General features: G+C 39.4%; 1 protein-coding gene across 6 annotated transcripts in view; it reads left to right on the top strand.

Annotated features, from left to right (window-relative positions):
- Positions 1 to 593: 593 nt before the first annotated feature.
- SLC41A2 (solute carrier family 41 member 2) overlaps positions 594 to 13,395 on the top strand; it is a 75,990-nt gene continuing 63,188 nt past the window's right edge. For all 6 annotated transcript variants that reach the window (XR_011678535.1, XR_011678536.1, XR_011678534.1 and 3 more), the window contains exons 1-3: positions 594 to 743; positions 6,933 to 7,664; positions 8,879 to 8,986. Coding sequence is in view for 3 of the 6 variants with exons in the window: in XM_071422664.1 (XP_071278765.1) it covers positions 7,110 to 7,664; positions 8,879 to 8,986 (663 nt within the window). In the remaining 3 variants the exon portion in view is untranslated. The remainder of the gene's footprint in view (positions 744 to 6,932; positions 7,665 to 8,878; positions 8,987 to 13,395) is intronic.

Raw genomic sequence — 13,395 nt, 5'->3', positions numbered from 1 at the left:
GATTCTTGGGGAAGCTGCTTTTTGTCAACTGGCAGGAAAGAGCGACAATGTCCTGGTAACTGGCAGTCAGGAGTCAGTACAAAACGGCGACTCCTATGCTACGGCCAAGAAAGCTTCTGCGAGTGGAAGCAAAGGCACTGCCGCCGCCGCCGCTGCCCGGGGAGCGGTCTGGCGCCCCACTCCCCAGCGCTTTGTTTTCCTGGCTGCGGGGCACCAGCCGGGCCCTTGCGGGGGCAGAGAGGCGAGGGTGCAGCTTCGTCCCCCGCTACAGCCGAGGGGCCGGCAGGACGCAGCGACAAGGGGACGCAGGCGGGCTCGCAGCGCGGGCAGCGGGCGTCAGGCAGCGGGGATTCGCCCCGGGGGCCAGGCTGGGAGCGACCACGGCCACGGCGCCCCATCCCATCCCATCCCATCCCATCCCATCCCATCCCATCCCATCCCGTCCCATCCCATCCCATCCCTTCCCATCCCATCCCGTCCTGTCCCATCCCACGGGCGACGCGGGGCGGCGGCGCTCGGCTCCTCCCTCCGCCGCCCAGCGGCGGCTCGGAGCGGCTGGTGGCGGCGGCGGCGGCGGCTCTGCGCATCACGGGCCACATCATCGCGGGGGCCGCCCTCTTCCGCGCCTGCTCAGTGGCGGCGGCGCTCACCTAGCGCGGAGCTGTCACCGTCGACAGCTGCTCCCGCTCCGCCGCAGCGATGGAGCGCAACCCCGCCACGCTGCCGGCACCGCTCTCGCCCAGGTGAGGGGAGGGGGCGGCGCGGGGAGCGAGGGCAGCGGGGCTGGGCGGGCCGGGGACCTGCCGCCCCGAGCCGGGGGAGGTGGCGGGGGCCGCGGGTGAGAAAGTTTCCTGGCCAGTGGCGGGCCCCCGAGAGCCACGCTGGCCCGCCCCGATGCCAGGGTGCCCAGAGCGCCCAGGGCTGGGGGGCACTCGTTGCCGGCTGCCTCCCGCCCCGGCCGGCGTTCCCGGGTGCCGTGGGGCTCGGTCTCCCCGTGCTGCGGGCCCCGACGCTCCCGCCCGCCCTTCTCCTGCACCCCGCAGCTGCCCCCCGGCGCCGGGCGGGCTCCGCTGCTCGCCGGGCGGACCGGTGTCCTGCCGCCCGCGCCCCGGTACCCTGCTCTCCTCAAAGCCCCGCAGCGCGTTTCATCATGTGCGCGTAATTATTCACTGCTCCAGGTAGCCGGGACAATGAGCCTTTTCTTCGGTTTCTCTGTGCCTGCCTAAGACCTGCCCAACATTCCCAGTAGCCCCTATTCCTTGGCACTCTTTACATCCGTATGTACAGACAGTTCTGGTCCCACCTTTGCACCCATAAAAATGTGCCAGATGGTCACTGCATATGCATCGCTAGACAAGCATGGAACCTCTACCTGAACAGCACGCATGTAGACTTCAACGACCATCTATTTTTTGTTTACCATCGTTATTTAATGTGTACACTAATGTGTACACGTAATTATCGTGTGATAGCACGTTTATTCTCTTTCCATACTTTTCTGCCAAAACATAGAAGCTTTTGTGATTTATTCTACTTTACTTTCTATGATCTCAGTAATTCTCAGTTAACTTCAGGTTGTAGCTGTCTATTTCTGTAGTTTCACTGAATGTTATTATTTCTGCTTCCCCTGGCCCACTGTCCAGGATATAGTTGAGTGTCTTCTTCACTCACATTTGAATCTAGGTTATAGACCACACTACAGTATGTGGATCATATAAAATAAAATAATTGTTTAGTCTTTAGGGAGAGTCCTAGCAATGTTTAGAATACATGCCTAGTTATCCTCACTTTACCAGTTTAGTAAGGTGGGTAAAAAGATGAGAGCAGATAGGATGACCCGTTTTGGCAGCAGTCCCTACATCTACTGCCCTAAAGAGATTGTGAAACTGGATCCGTAAATACTGTAGTATGCCTGGTAGATACTTCAGGAGGAAAAATAACAGTGTATAATTTTCTTTTCAAATATCTGTACTATATATCCACAAAAGCAATAGGAAGTCTGTATCCTAGTGCCTGAGTTAATAAGTCATTAATCTCTCCTTGGTGATGATGGTAGAGACCTGTAATCAGGATCCCAAAGTGTAGTTAGGATTCATCCTGGTAAAAACTTATTGGTTACTTAATCTAGAGGACTGCATTAACTCTTACATTTCCTACTTACCCACCTGCTTTTGATGGGCTGAAGGATGTGATTTGCCTGGTATTTTTCATGCTGGTATTCCATTTGGGTCATTTTACAACCAACCACATTTCACAGCCTTGCTGTTGTTTTGATCTTTTCTAGATGACTTGCCTTAAAAGTGCAGAGTCAAACCAAGTCTTTTTCTCTCAGTTGCTTTTCTCTTACTCAGGGCCAAAATTGAAAGCTGCCGTGTTCAGCAAGTGGAATGCAGTTTTTGTCTGAAAACTGAACCTGAGGGTGGCAGATCATTTAGTGCCTAACTGTCAAGAAGGCATCTGGCAGTTCTTTAGTCTGTTTTTTTCCTCTTATTATTTGTTTCTTTTGCTGTTAATTTAACCAGCAACTGCCATACAATAAACACAGTATTGGCCAGTTTACTGCATAGTATTTAAAAATGGTATGTAATGGTCTTATATCTGTCTTGCATGCAACATTTGTTGATTTTCAGCATGTTTTGCAGCCTTTTACACGCTATCCTCAATATCTGATGTAAGTAGTCTTAGCCCAGTATACCACATTGGTTTCTGGATTCTGTGGAATGGTTGATGATAATACAGCCTGTTTACTCTCTGTAATGCTGAGGTGATATGATGTAGCATTCCCTTTCTACTGATATGCCCACTACCCTAATATAAATGATTAGCCATGGCTGTGATAAGGGTGTCAGTGTGATACTGATACTTGTATTTATACATATAACAATAGTGGACAAGAGGCCATGCAGATCCCTGTATCACCTGTTTCCTGAACTTAAAGAATGCCCCCAAACCCTCATATTTCCAGCTTTATAGAATCTCAGAATTGCTGAGGTCAGAAGGAATCTCAGCAAATTTTCTATTCAGCCACGTCTGCTCAGTGTAGGGTCAAGAAGAGCAGGTTTCTGGGGGCCATGTCCACTTTGGTTTCAAATATCACCAAGGATGGAGTCTTCAAAACTTTTTTGAACCTGTGTTCAGCCACTGTCATGGTAAAAACTCCCAGCTTTTTCTTATATTCAAATGCTGTTTCCAATGTTTCCATTGGTGCCTGCTACCTCTCCTCCTTTCAGTGTGAAGAGTCTGGTTTCATCTCTAAAGATACAAAAAGAATCTTTCATGCCAAGGAATAATCCAGCTTCATCTTTGCTTATTATGGCAAAATATTAAAGTTCAGTGTTTTGTTAGCATTTCATATTACTTTCCTGAATCTTTTTCCAAGGCTTGTTTTTGTCCTGAGAGGCATTTCTCATACAGGTATGTTTACAGAATTGTATTTTATTGTGGACTGCCTAGAAGTGCAGTCTAGAGATTATTAATGCTGTAAAAAAATGTTGGCAACTTTTAGGAAAAACAGGTTTCAACTGTGGTGTGATTAGCTTTGGGTCCCAGGAAAGCCCTCAGAATTATTTAGATAGATGTTATCTTTTGGTTTTGTTAGCCAAGCTCTGAAGGAGATCAGAGATTTCCCTAGACCTAAACTTTGGTAAGTATTTGTTTTAGCCTGTCAAAATGTTTACTCTACAGAAAATTCATGCTTGATTCTTCCTTCTTCCCCTTTTTTTGAAGGTTCTTAAAAGGTCACCATGATTTATTGTGTTCATGCTTTAAATGAATTGTTGGCGGTCTAATATTTATCTGATCAAATTTAGCTGTAGAATCTGGTCCCTTAATCCTGCTAATGCTAGATGTTCTTTAAACCAAGGGGAAGTAAAGAAGAAGCATTTTTTTTCCCATGCTCTTGAGAACAGCATTATAGGTCTGTCTGGAACAATGTGGACAATTCTTTGGGCAGTAGTGATGAGAGTTCTTTGAGCTTCTTCCTGAACAGTTGAATTTTTTTGGTCATTTGGTCTTTCTCAGATGAACCAAGCCAACCAAAGGTGAAGGATGGAAAAATGTCATAATTATCAGGTGTTCAGTTTCATAGCTCAAGTACCTGAGATCTTTCTAAAGCAGCTTTGCATTTGCAAAAGTCCACATCTCTCCCATTTTGTGGTCCTGTTTTCTACAGCATTTATTTCTTCCTGTCCATCAGGTATACTGTCTCCATGTGTATTTTTTAAATTGCTGCATGCATTGTATTAACTCTTATGGATAAAATTGGCTTGCTCTCTTTTGGATTGCCAAGTGTTTAATTTTTCAGGAACACATTTTCAATGAGTGGCAGGGTATGGCTGCATTTTTCATTTGTTTATGTTTACAGAACTATTTGTTTTTGTTTGTGTATGCTTGCAGGACTGAGAGAAAGAGGTGGGTAGTACATAGCAAAATGTTATTTGCTATGAAATATATGAAGGAAAAGAAGAAACTATTGAAAGCAGATACTTAGTAAACAATATGGAAGAGGGAATAATTATTTTCATAGTTTGGGCATAACTCATTATTTTGCCTGTAAGGGACACAGACAAGGTGTCCTTTTCATTTCATATGTAATATGCCGCCTATGATAAATCTGAGGCTAATTCCTGGCTTCTCAAAGGATCTTTGTCTCTCTCTTTTTTTTTTAATTTTCAGTACTTCATCTTTTTCTGTAACATCCAGATTATATGTCAAGAAACCAGAACCACTTACCTCCTTTTCCTACAGAGCAGAAAAGAGATTTTTGAGATTTTAACTGCCTTTTCTTCATATGAATTACTCAAGCAGAGCTTGCTTTTTTAGCTCCCATATCTTTTCTAGACTACACAACAACATAGGCATTTTTCTTGTCAATGATAAAGCTTCTCAGGAAGTTCTTGTTCTTCCTTAGTAAAACACGAACAAAAAGGTTTCCTGCATCTTGTGGGTACAAAATACCTCTGAAAATACAGCAATTATTAGCATCTTGTAACTTAGGATGAAAATATTGCACCAGATGACATTTAAAAAATCATTTTTGTTGGAACACATGTTTTAGAAATTAGTTACATTTAGTTACATTTAGAAGGGTTTGTAGTTATCTTCTCTCTGTATACTCTGAAGGAACTATTACTCTTTCCTGTATATTGTACTATACAATACTTTTCCAACCTAAACAATTTTATGGTTCTATGGTTTTCAGTTTATCTTCTTAAATTCTCATTTTCCAGCTTTTATCACTAAGTTCCCATATTGTCATTCTAAGTCTTTGTGGTAGGAAAAACATAAAAGGCTGTCATCCAAAATGCTTTGTGCTATTCAATTGCTAGCCATCCATGCTAGCCCTTCCTCCATTTGGAACTTGACCAAATAATGTTTCTGTTCCCTTTTTTTTCCCCTTTTAAGTATGATTTCTATTTCTTAATACTTTCTTATATTCAATGAAACCACAATCTTATCAAAGGATTTGTTTCTTAAAAAAACCCTAATAAAATATAAAAATTTTAAAGGAGAGCAATCTATATGTTAAAAAAGATATGGATAATTAACCCAAATATTTTTGGCCAGAGTTCCAGAGCAGTGAATAATTTCCATGAGTCACTGGTCTAGCACTTTGGTGATGTGAATGGCAGACATATGGGAGAAACTGCAATGAGCCAGACTCTGCATTGCTAAAGCTATCAGAAAATTTTCTCAATGCATTTTCCTGGGAGTGAAGTGAAATCCTTCAATTTCTTCTTGTTCTGGGATTCTGTAGCACTTAACAGAGCACCATTTTGACCTGTGGTTAGAGCTGCTCCAGGATAGCAGTTAAAGTTGTTTTGTTATTCCTAATTAAAGTGTATGGAAACCAGAATTGAGGCCTAGGAGTTTTTTATGCACTGAAATGGAAAGATTCAACAAAGCACAATCTGCTAGAGTGGCAAAAATTGCAGGAATCTTGGTTACTTAAATTCCTCTGTTGGCCTTGTGGAAAAAAGATTGCTGTTTCTTGCAAAACTTGGCTTCTTTCTAGATCAAGCCATACATTTCATTGTCATTTTTAAAATATTTGTTTCCTGGTCAAAGCTCCCTTGGATAAAGCAAATGGTAGAGGGAAAAATCATGTTGCTTCTGAGTCTTTTCACTCAGAAACCCCAAATCTAGTAGTTCTGTGAGCCACAGGAATTCTGAAGTGGACTTGCTCTGGCCATATTGGAATGAGTTATCCCAGCTAATGTTTGACGACGCTTGGCAGCAAAGGCACAAACTTGGATCTCTTACAAGTCTATTAGTTGCTAAAAGCTTTGACATCTCCACTTCCTGTAAAGTCTACCTGAAATTGCTCTAAAAATACTGGATGACTTAAAAGTTTTGAAATAGAGGGAAGTATAGGAATAATAACATAAAAGGTATGATCATAGGAAGCTGAATTTCTTAGGAAATGCAGACTAAAAGTCCTCCAGCTCTAAAATATTTTCATTTCCTGCAGTCTGTAAAATGTTTTCACAGCTTTGCATAGATACAAAGCCATGTGTTATCTTACATCATGCTGGTGCAGTCTCCCTGACTATTGTTTCTCTGTTTATGCCAATAGTTTATTTGTATTTATGAAGCTTAGTAATAAATACAAAAGTCAGCAAAGCTTTGAGTCACATTAGAACAGTTCTTTTAGTAAATTGCTACAATTATTACCACAACATGAAGATTGAAGAAAAGGAAGGTAAAGTGGCTTCTGATGGAGCAAATGTGAAATGACTTCAGACTGTCAGTAGTATATCATTGTTTATTTTCTTACCATGATGGAAATGTCAAAGTAGAAGCAACATCACTTTAAATCATGGTAAACAGAAAAGAGAAAAGATTATGATCTGAAAAATTAAACTAATGTCTCATGTATTCTGTAGAGTTAAAATATTTTAGAAGTGAATATATACTTTCTACTTTTTTTGCAGATCCAGTCTTGCTTATGGAAATGTTGAAGATTTAAGAGCAGTGAAAAAACACTTTTGCTTGCAAAAAAGGAACATTTTGGTCCACTTGTAAGTGTGGCACTTGGTGACTCACCTGCAAGATTTCTTGGCTGACATTTGAAGAACAAAGTGCTTTTCAACCTGTACTTCTGTAGCACTATGACTAACTGTAAAGGCAGATCTACCATCTCCAAAACAAATGGCAAAGTCCATGACAGAGAAGGCTTTGTAAACTGGACCATAAATCTTAATACAATTCAGTCTGATAAATTTTTGAGGCTACTTTTAAGTATGGTTCCTGTTGTTTACCAAATAAACCAAGAGGAAAGACACAAAAAGGTGAATGGTGTCTGGCAAGATGGATTGCAACCAGTAGGACACAATTTTAATGTCAGGTCCGAACAACACACAGAGTACCATCACTTCTCAGAAGCAAGCTTTCATGGTAGCAATGGACACAGCCCATCCAGCTGTAGCCCTAAATATGATGATTTTACCAGTTACAATTACTGTGATGGAATGGACACTTCAGAAACAGATGCCATGTTGCAGGATGGCACTCTTTCTAGTGACAGTAATGAGGATATCATTGTGGAAGGACGTAGAAAACAACCCAAAGAATCGAGTAGTATTATGGCACTGCAGATACTTGTACCTTTTTTGCTGGCAGGGTTTGGAACTGTTTCTGCTGGCATGGTTTTGGATATTGTACAGGTTGGTATTTGCTTTGTAAGGCTTTTTTAACAGGTAGTCTCTTAGGTCTGTAGTTCTAACATGTGACATTGTAGATGTCTGCAATATTGAGATGTAATTAGGTCTGTGTGTGGTTCTGCTACTATGAACTTATTAAAAAAGTTTGAAATAAGCACAATGTTTAAACAGAACTACAATACAGAAATTAATCTTTGTGGATTTCCCCACTTTGGTTTTGCTTCGTTCAGATGTAGGAATTTCTTTATCTACACTTAAAGAGTTTACAATGTTAATTAAAATAGGAGGAAGAGGTGGCAATCTTTGTCACTCAAAATCTTAAGAAAGTAAAAGAAGCTTGGACTTCAATTAGTTGCAATGGAAAGGGACTTTGTTACCTCAAAAAAAAGGTAAATAAAATTTCACATACAAACTTTACTGCTTCCTTGGGCTGTTTGACATCAGCCTGGTGCTTTGTTCATTTACATCTTACAAATTTATTCTTTATACAGATGCGTTAATTGAATCCTTTTATTTTCATTAAAATAATAATTTAAATTATTGCAAATCCCTGAATAAAAAGACAATTTACAGTTTTGTTAGTTTAGTTAGAGTTGGTAAATGATGACAAATTAAATAAGATGGGTTGACAAGACATATAAAGTAGCATAGCGCTTCAGTGCTGAGAACTTGGTGCACAAAAAAGGAAAATAATTTTCTTTAAAAAATCTGGGTTTTGGAAAGCTGTGCTCTTGTAAATTTCACACTTAGAGATAAAAGAATAAAGACAAGCTTTTTTTACTTACAGGCTCTCTTCATATGACAATTAATTCCTTGCTGGTTTTATGTAAGGTTTCTACACAGCTTGAAAGGAAAAGATGAAAATATTAAAAAATTAAGAGCAGAATTCAAGAGCAGTCATAGTATGTGGGACTGTTTTAAATAATGAAAAACAAATACTTCCGATTGATGACATATTTTTTAAACTATGCTTGTTTGAAGGCCAAGTTTTGTATCTCTTGCTTATAGTCTTCTTATCTTTGAAGTAGTAATATGCAGTCATAAATCTGTTTTATCTAAATAGGTAACAGTTCTGACTTCAGACTTTTAGGTCTAATGCAAAAATATAACATTTTTTTAGAGAGTTCAGTTATGATTTACATAATTTTTTTAATAGTTTATGTATGGTCTAAAGATAATCTTTCAATTAAATGTTTCCCACTGTATCCTTTGTATAGCACTGGGATGTGTTCAAGAATGTTACTGAAGTCTTTATCTTGGTTCCTGCGCTGCTTGGTCTCAAAGGAAATTTGGAAATGACCTTGGCATCCCGACTGTCAACTGCTGTAAGTAACTTTCTCTTCCTCTTCACTTTTCAGATACATGTTTAAACATTTCAAAAAGGAAACAAATCTTTAAGACGTGAGTGTTTTATGTTTATGAATTAATCTGGCTGTTATGGGGCAGTTTAAATCTGTTATTAAGTTGGCAAAGTTAAAAAGGTGACCCTTGTTTCCACACATCAAAACTTCACTTCTAAAGTGTCTTCCAACTCATCATTCAGAACAGATAGAGCAGATTTTTGAGATTTATAGGTATATTGAGAGATCTCTTTGACCTTGAGGGATTTCGAATAGGCCAAAAAAAGTTTGTGTTTTAAGCGCATTTTTTAAAAGACCATTAGTGTGGCAGCAAAATAAAGCATTGGTAACATTGCTATTCCAGACCTCTGTTGATTAAACTGCAAGAGTTTTTTTTTTTTTTTAAGCTTTCTGGCTAAACAAATTTATTTATTTTTGTTGTGGCGAGGTTGTTTTGGGTTTTTTTTTGTGCTGCTTATTTTTTGTGTGTGCCAACGCTGTAATGTAGTACTGCTAGGGTTTTTTCTGTGTGTTCTTTCTCATGTATTTTTTATAGCTGTTTTTTACATTTCAGGGGATATCTCTTCGTTTTTCTAGTCTAAGTAAGCCAGATTGCCCTCCTGTATATCTTGTGTGTGTGTGTGAATAACTAGTGATTAGATCAGTCTAATAATGTAGCTAGGCTATTTCTGATGGCTGCACTGGGTATCTCTCTAAGACTGCCTAATGCAGTGCTTCTGTTCTCCAGCAAGGCCCCACTCTGCCTCTTCCTACTTTAATGAATTTTTCTAGTACATGTCTGGTCAAAGGTGTACATAACTCTAGATGATATTTTACTATGTCTTTGTAGAATATTGCTCTCGAAACTTTCTAGGGTATTATGTGCTTGCTTGCCTAGAAGGGTCAGGTTTAAACCTCTCAGTCACTTTGTGATCAATGGCTGTGCCCTATTATTTATGCTTTTGTTCATTTCCAGATGTCACTCCTATCTTCTGTCAGAAATACTATTAGTCCATAAGTGCATGAGCTTGCATTTCTACTTTTGAATATCATCAGCAGTTTTTGCTGCTGTAACCCTCAAGGACATTGTGTTACAAATGCTTTGTATTGACAAGGTCTCCCAGTGTTCTGTCATTAATAAATGCCATTCCCACATTCTATTGAGTTGTTGCCTGAATGCACAGCCTTGGCAGTCCTGTGAGGGGTTGCTTGTTCATGCCCATTACAGAAATTGATTACTTTCATACATAAGGATTGACATTTCTATTGTATCTTTATCAACATCATCCTTAGTCATTCAATCTTGTTTTCTGTTTGATTTTATTGTTCTTACTTTTCTGAGAATTCTTACTGTTTCTCAACAGTATTTTGTGTTTAAAGCTTACTACCTTTATTGTCAGGCATGAATGCTTTTGTCTATTACTTTACCTTTTGGTTTTTGTTGACATGTTGCTAAATTGGTTTCTGACTGGTACAGTTTGTGACCTGAGGATTAAAAATGCTTGTATTGCATAGTGAAAAATACACCAAGTCCAAGATCTACCAGGGCCTTACTGAAGGCTTAAAATAAAGAAGGTCAGAATACACTGCACCACTTCGGCTTAGGTTAATGTGATCTTTGATTCTTTGTCTCAGTTGAGCTTATGACCTCTGCCAGATCACAAATCCAGAACTTCTCTGGCTCAATCAGTGACTGAATTCCCCATCCTCACCAGTGCCATCACATTTGTGAGCATCACAACTCTCAGGGGATGTTTGGAAAAGGGTCACACAGACTCTTTCTCTGCACTGTGACTCCTGACCTAGGTCCTTATTATCCACAGCTGTTACCAAGACAGGAGCTGATCCCCCTCTCACACACAGATGAAGAGTACTGGAGTTTCCACAACACAGGCTGCATGTCCAGTGGATAAACTAAGAGAACAATCCTGTACAAGATAAGAACAGTATACATCATTCATTATCAAGGGTATGCTAACAAGATTATATTTAAGTTCTTATGTTAAAAAAAAGCCTAAAAAACCCAAACAAATAAATAAAACCCCAAACCAAAGCTGTGGAAACCTGTTACAGGTGATGCCTTGCTGCTAGACCTGCAATTTACATGCCAGTTCTCTCAGAAAGAGGTCATTCTGACTTTTGCATTCTTCCCATTGATTTAATTGACCCCTACTCTCTTTAGCCACTCAGCCTTTGGTCCTGTCATCTCATCCTAGGAGAACAGGAGAACATTAATTCAGAGTATATCTAAACAGTTATTTGGAACCCACTTGTCTGAATAATCTTCCCCTCTCTGGCCTACATTTGCCCTTTCTGGCTCCTCAGCAGACACCTGTCTTTAAGTAAAAGCTAGATTGTGCCCCTGTGACCAGCTTTACCTTTTGAGGATGAAATTTCTGACATGACTTCAGCATTGGAGTTAATTCATGTCCTGCTCACTCACTTAGCTTATTATTGCTTCTGAATTTGCAGACATGTCTGTGCTCCTGGGGCTGTAAACTAATTGTATTTACTTCATTGTTAATTATGTGGTCAGCCAAAAAGTAGTGTCTTCTTAGCAAGTATCTTATCCATAGTACCTCAGTTTCAAGCATTGTCTGGTCACTTTCCTTCATCTTGTTACCCAAATTTCTCTTTTAGCTGGGTCTTACTGATCACTCACAATTTCCCATACACTTTAGAATCAGTTATTTCACTAAATCTGTCTCAAGACTGTGTTTTTCATCTGTCTCAGGACAGATGTACTTCCCTTGGTGTTAGTGTCAGCATTCCATACCCTGGCAATCTTACGGCCTACTGTTTTTAAAACATTATTTTTATCTCACGAGAAGTTACTTCATATGTAGAATACAGAGAGAAAAGAGCAAGAAGGTGCTTCTGGAGTTCTGTCTCTGTAAGCCCTTCTCCCTCTGTCCATTACTGTGCTGGCATAACTGTGGGAGGTGCACTTAGGTCAACTGCCCATTCAAGCCCAATATTTATATTGGGTTGTGTGTCCTTCAGTTCTTCAGCGTTGTTCTGTTCTTTGGGTCATTGTCATTGTCTCAATTCACACTACTGTCTCTTCTCTCTATTCTCTTTTCATTTTTAAAGAGCAACAATAACAAAAAAAACCCCAAAGAAATGACACACCACCAACACCAAAACACCTCTTATTCATTCATTCCTGGAAATTTGTGCAGACTCTTGTTCAGACCGTGTGTTCTCATTGTTAAGCATTAGCAGTATGACTTTACAAACCTTTTGTTTAGATCCATCTATTTCATAGTATCACACTAAACTTGATCTCAGTTTGTAAAAATTTGCAGCTGCAAGGACTAGTCTTGCACTTTCTCCTTCCAAACCCTGAGAGCAAGGTTACATGAGTGGATGTGATGGATCAGATCATTTTATAGGATATCATTTTATATTTTACCCCTTTTCACTCCCTGAATAAAAATGTTTTCCATCAAATCAGCAAATTTTTGGTGCCATGAACTCACTCATGGAGCTGATTCAAGAAAAAAAATGTGAATATGTAGATGACAGTAGGAGAAAGAAGAGCTGTGGCATTTGGCAGGAGCTCACCTTTAGGATTAAGCATTTTGCAAGATTACTTTTTTTAACAGGGATTTTTGGGATACTTTTCTAAAACTTTTTCAAAGGAGAGAAGGAGTGAAACTCTCCACAGCTTGCCATTTTGTTCATTTGGCATATATATATTTAAGAAGGATGTAATGGAGATTCTTATCAGCAGTTCCTGAAACAACGGCTGTACTATCTAAACTTACTGGATGTATTTGCAGAGCTTTCACTGTAATTTGAACATTACAAAATATTTATAGTTTGATTGAGATAAAGTGCCTCATTATATTTATGGTTTTAAATTAGCATTTCTTTTAATACTTTGTTCCTTTCAAGTTGCTACTACACAAAATGGAAAAGAAATTGAATTGGAATCTACTGAAAAGGAATTACCAAAAGATGAAAAATATATGAATGAAGTTTTTTTATTTTTGAGAAGTATGTTACCTTATAAATTAGTATTGTATAGGAAAAACCACTAAAATTTATGCTCAACACGTAAAAAATGTTCTGTTATCTCAAAAATGAAGTTATTTTAAACACAGTCATACTGCAGAGGTATTGTTTGTATTGTTTATCAGATCTTGTCGTGTACCTCAAAAAAAAAAAGCAAAAGTAGGAAATACATTATATAAGGGGGTGTATGTACTTTTAAATTGCTTGGAATAATTTATTTGCTATCTTTCAGCTACTACCTTAATACTGGACTTACATAATTTTTAGCATCAGAAATCTCTAGCTGTACTCTATAAATGAAAAGTTAGAATGCTAAACAGTATTAGATTCTAGCATTTTTTATTTTCAGAATTTAAGCACCATAGAAACAAGCT

Source organism: Agelaius tricolor, unplaced genomic scaffold (assembly GCF_023055355.1).
Source record: "Agelaius tricolor isolate 1412-34295 unplaced genomic scaffold, bAgeTri1.0.p SCAF_3, whole genome shotgun sequence".
NCBI lineage: Eukaryota > Metazoa > Chordata > Aves > Passeriformes > Icteridae > Agelaius > Agelaius tricolor.
This window is presented reverse-complemented; position numbering and strand designations above follow the sequence as displayed.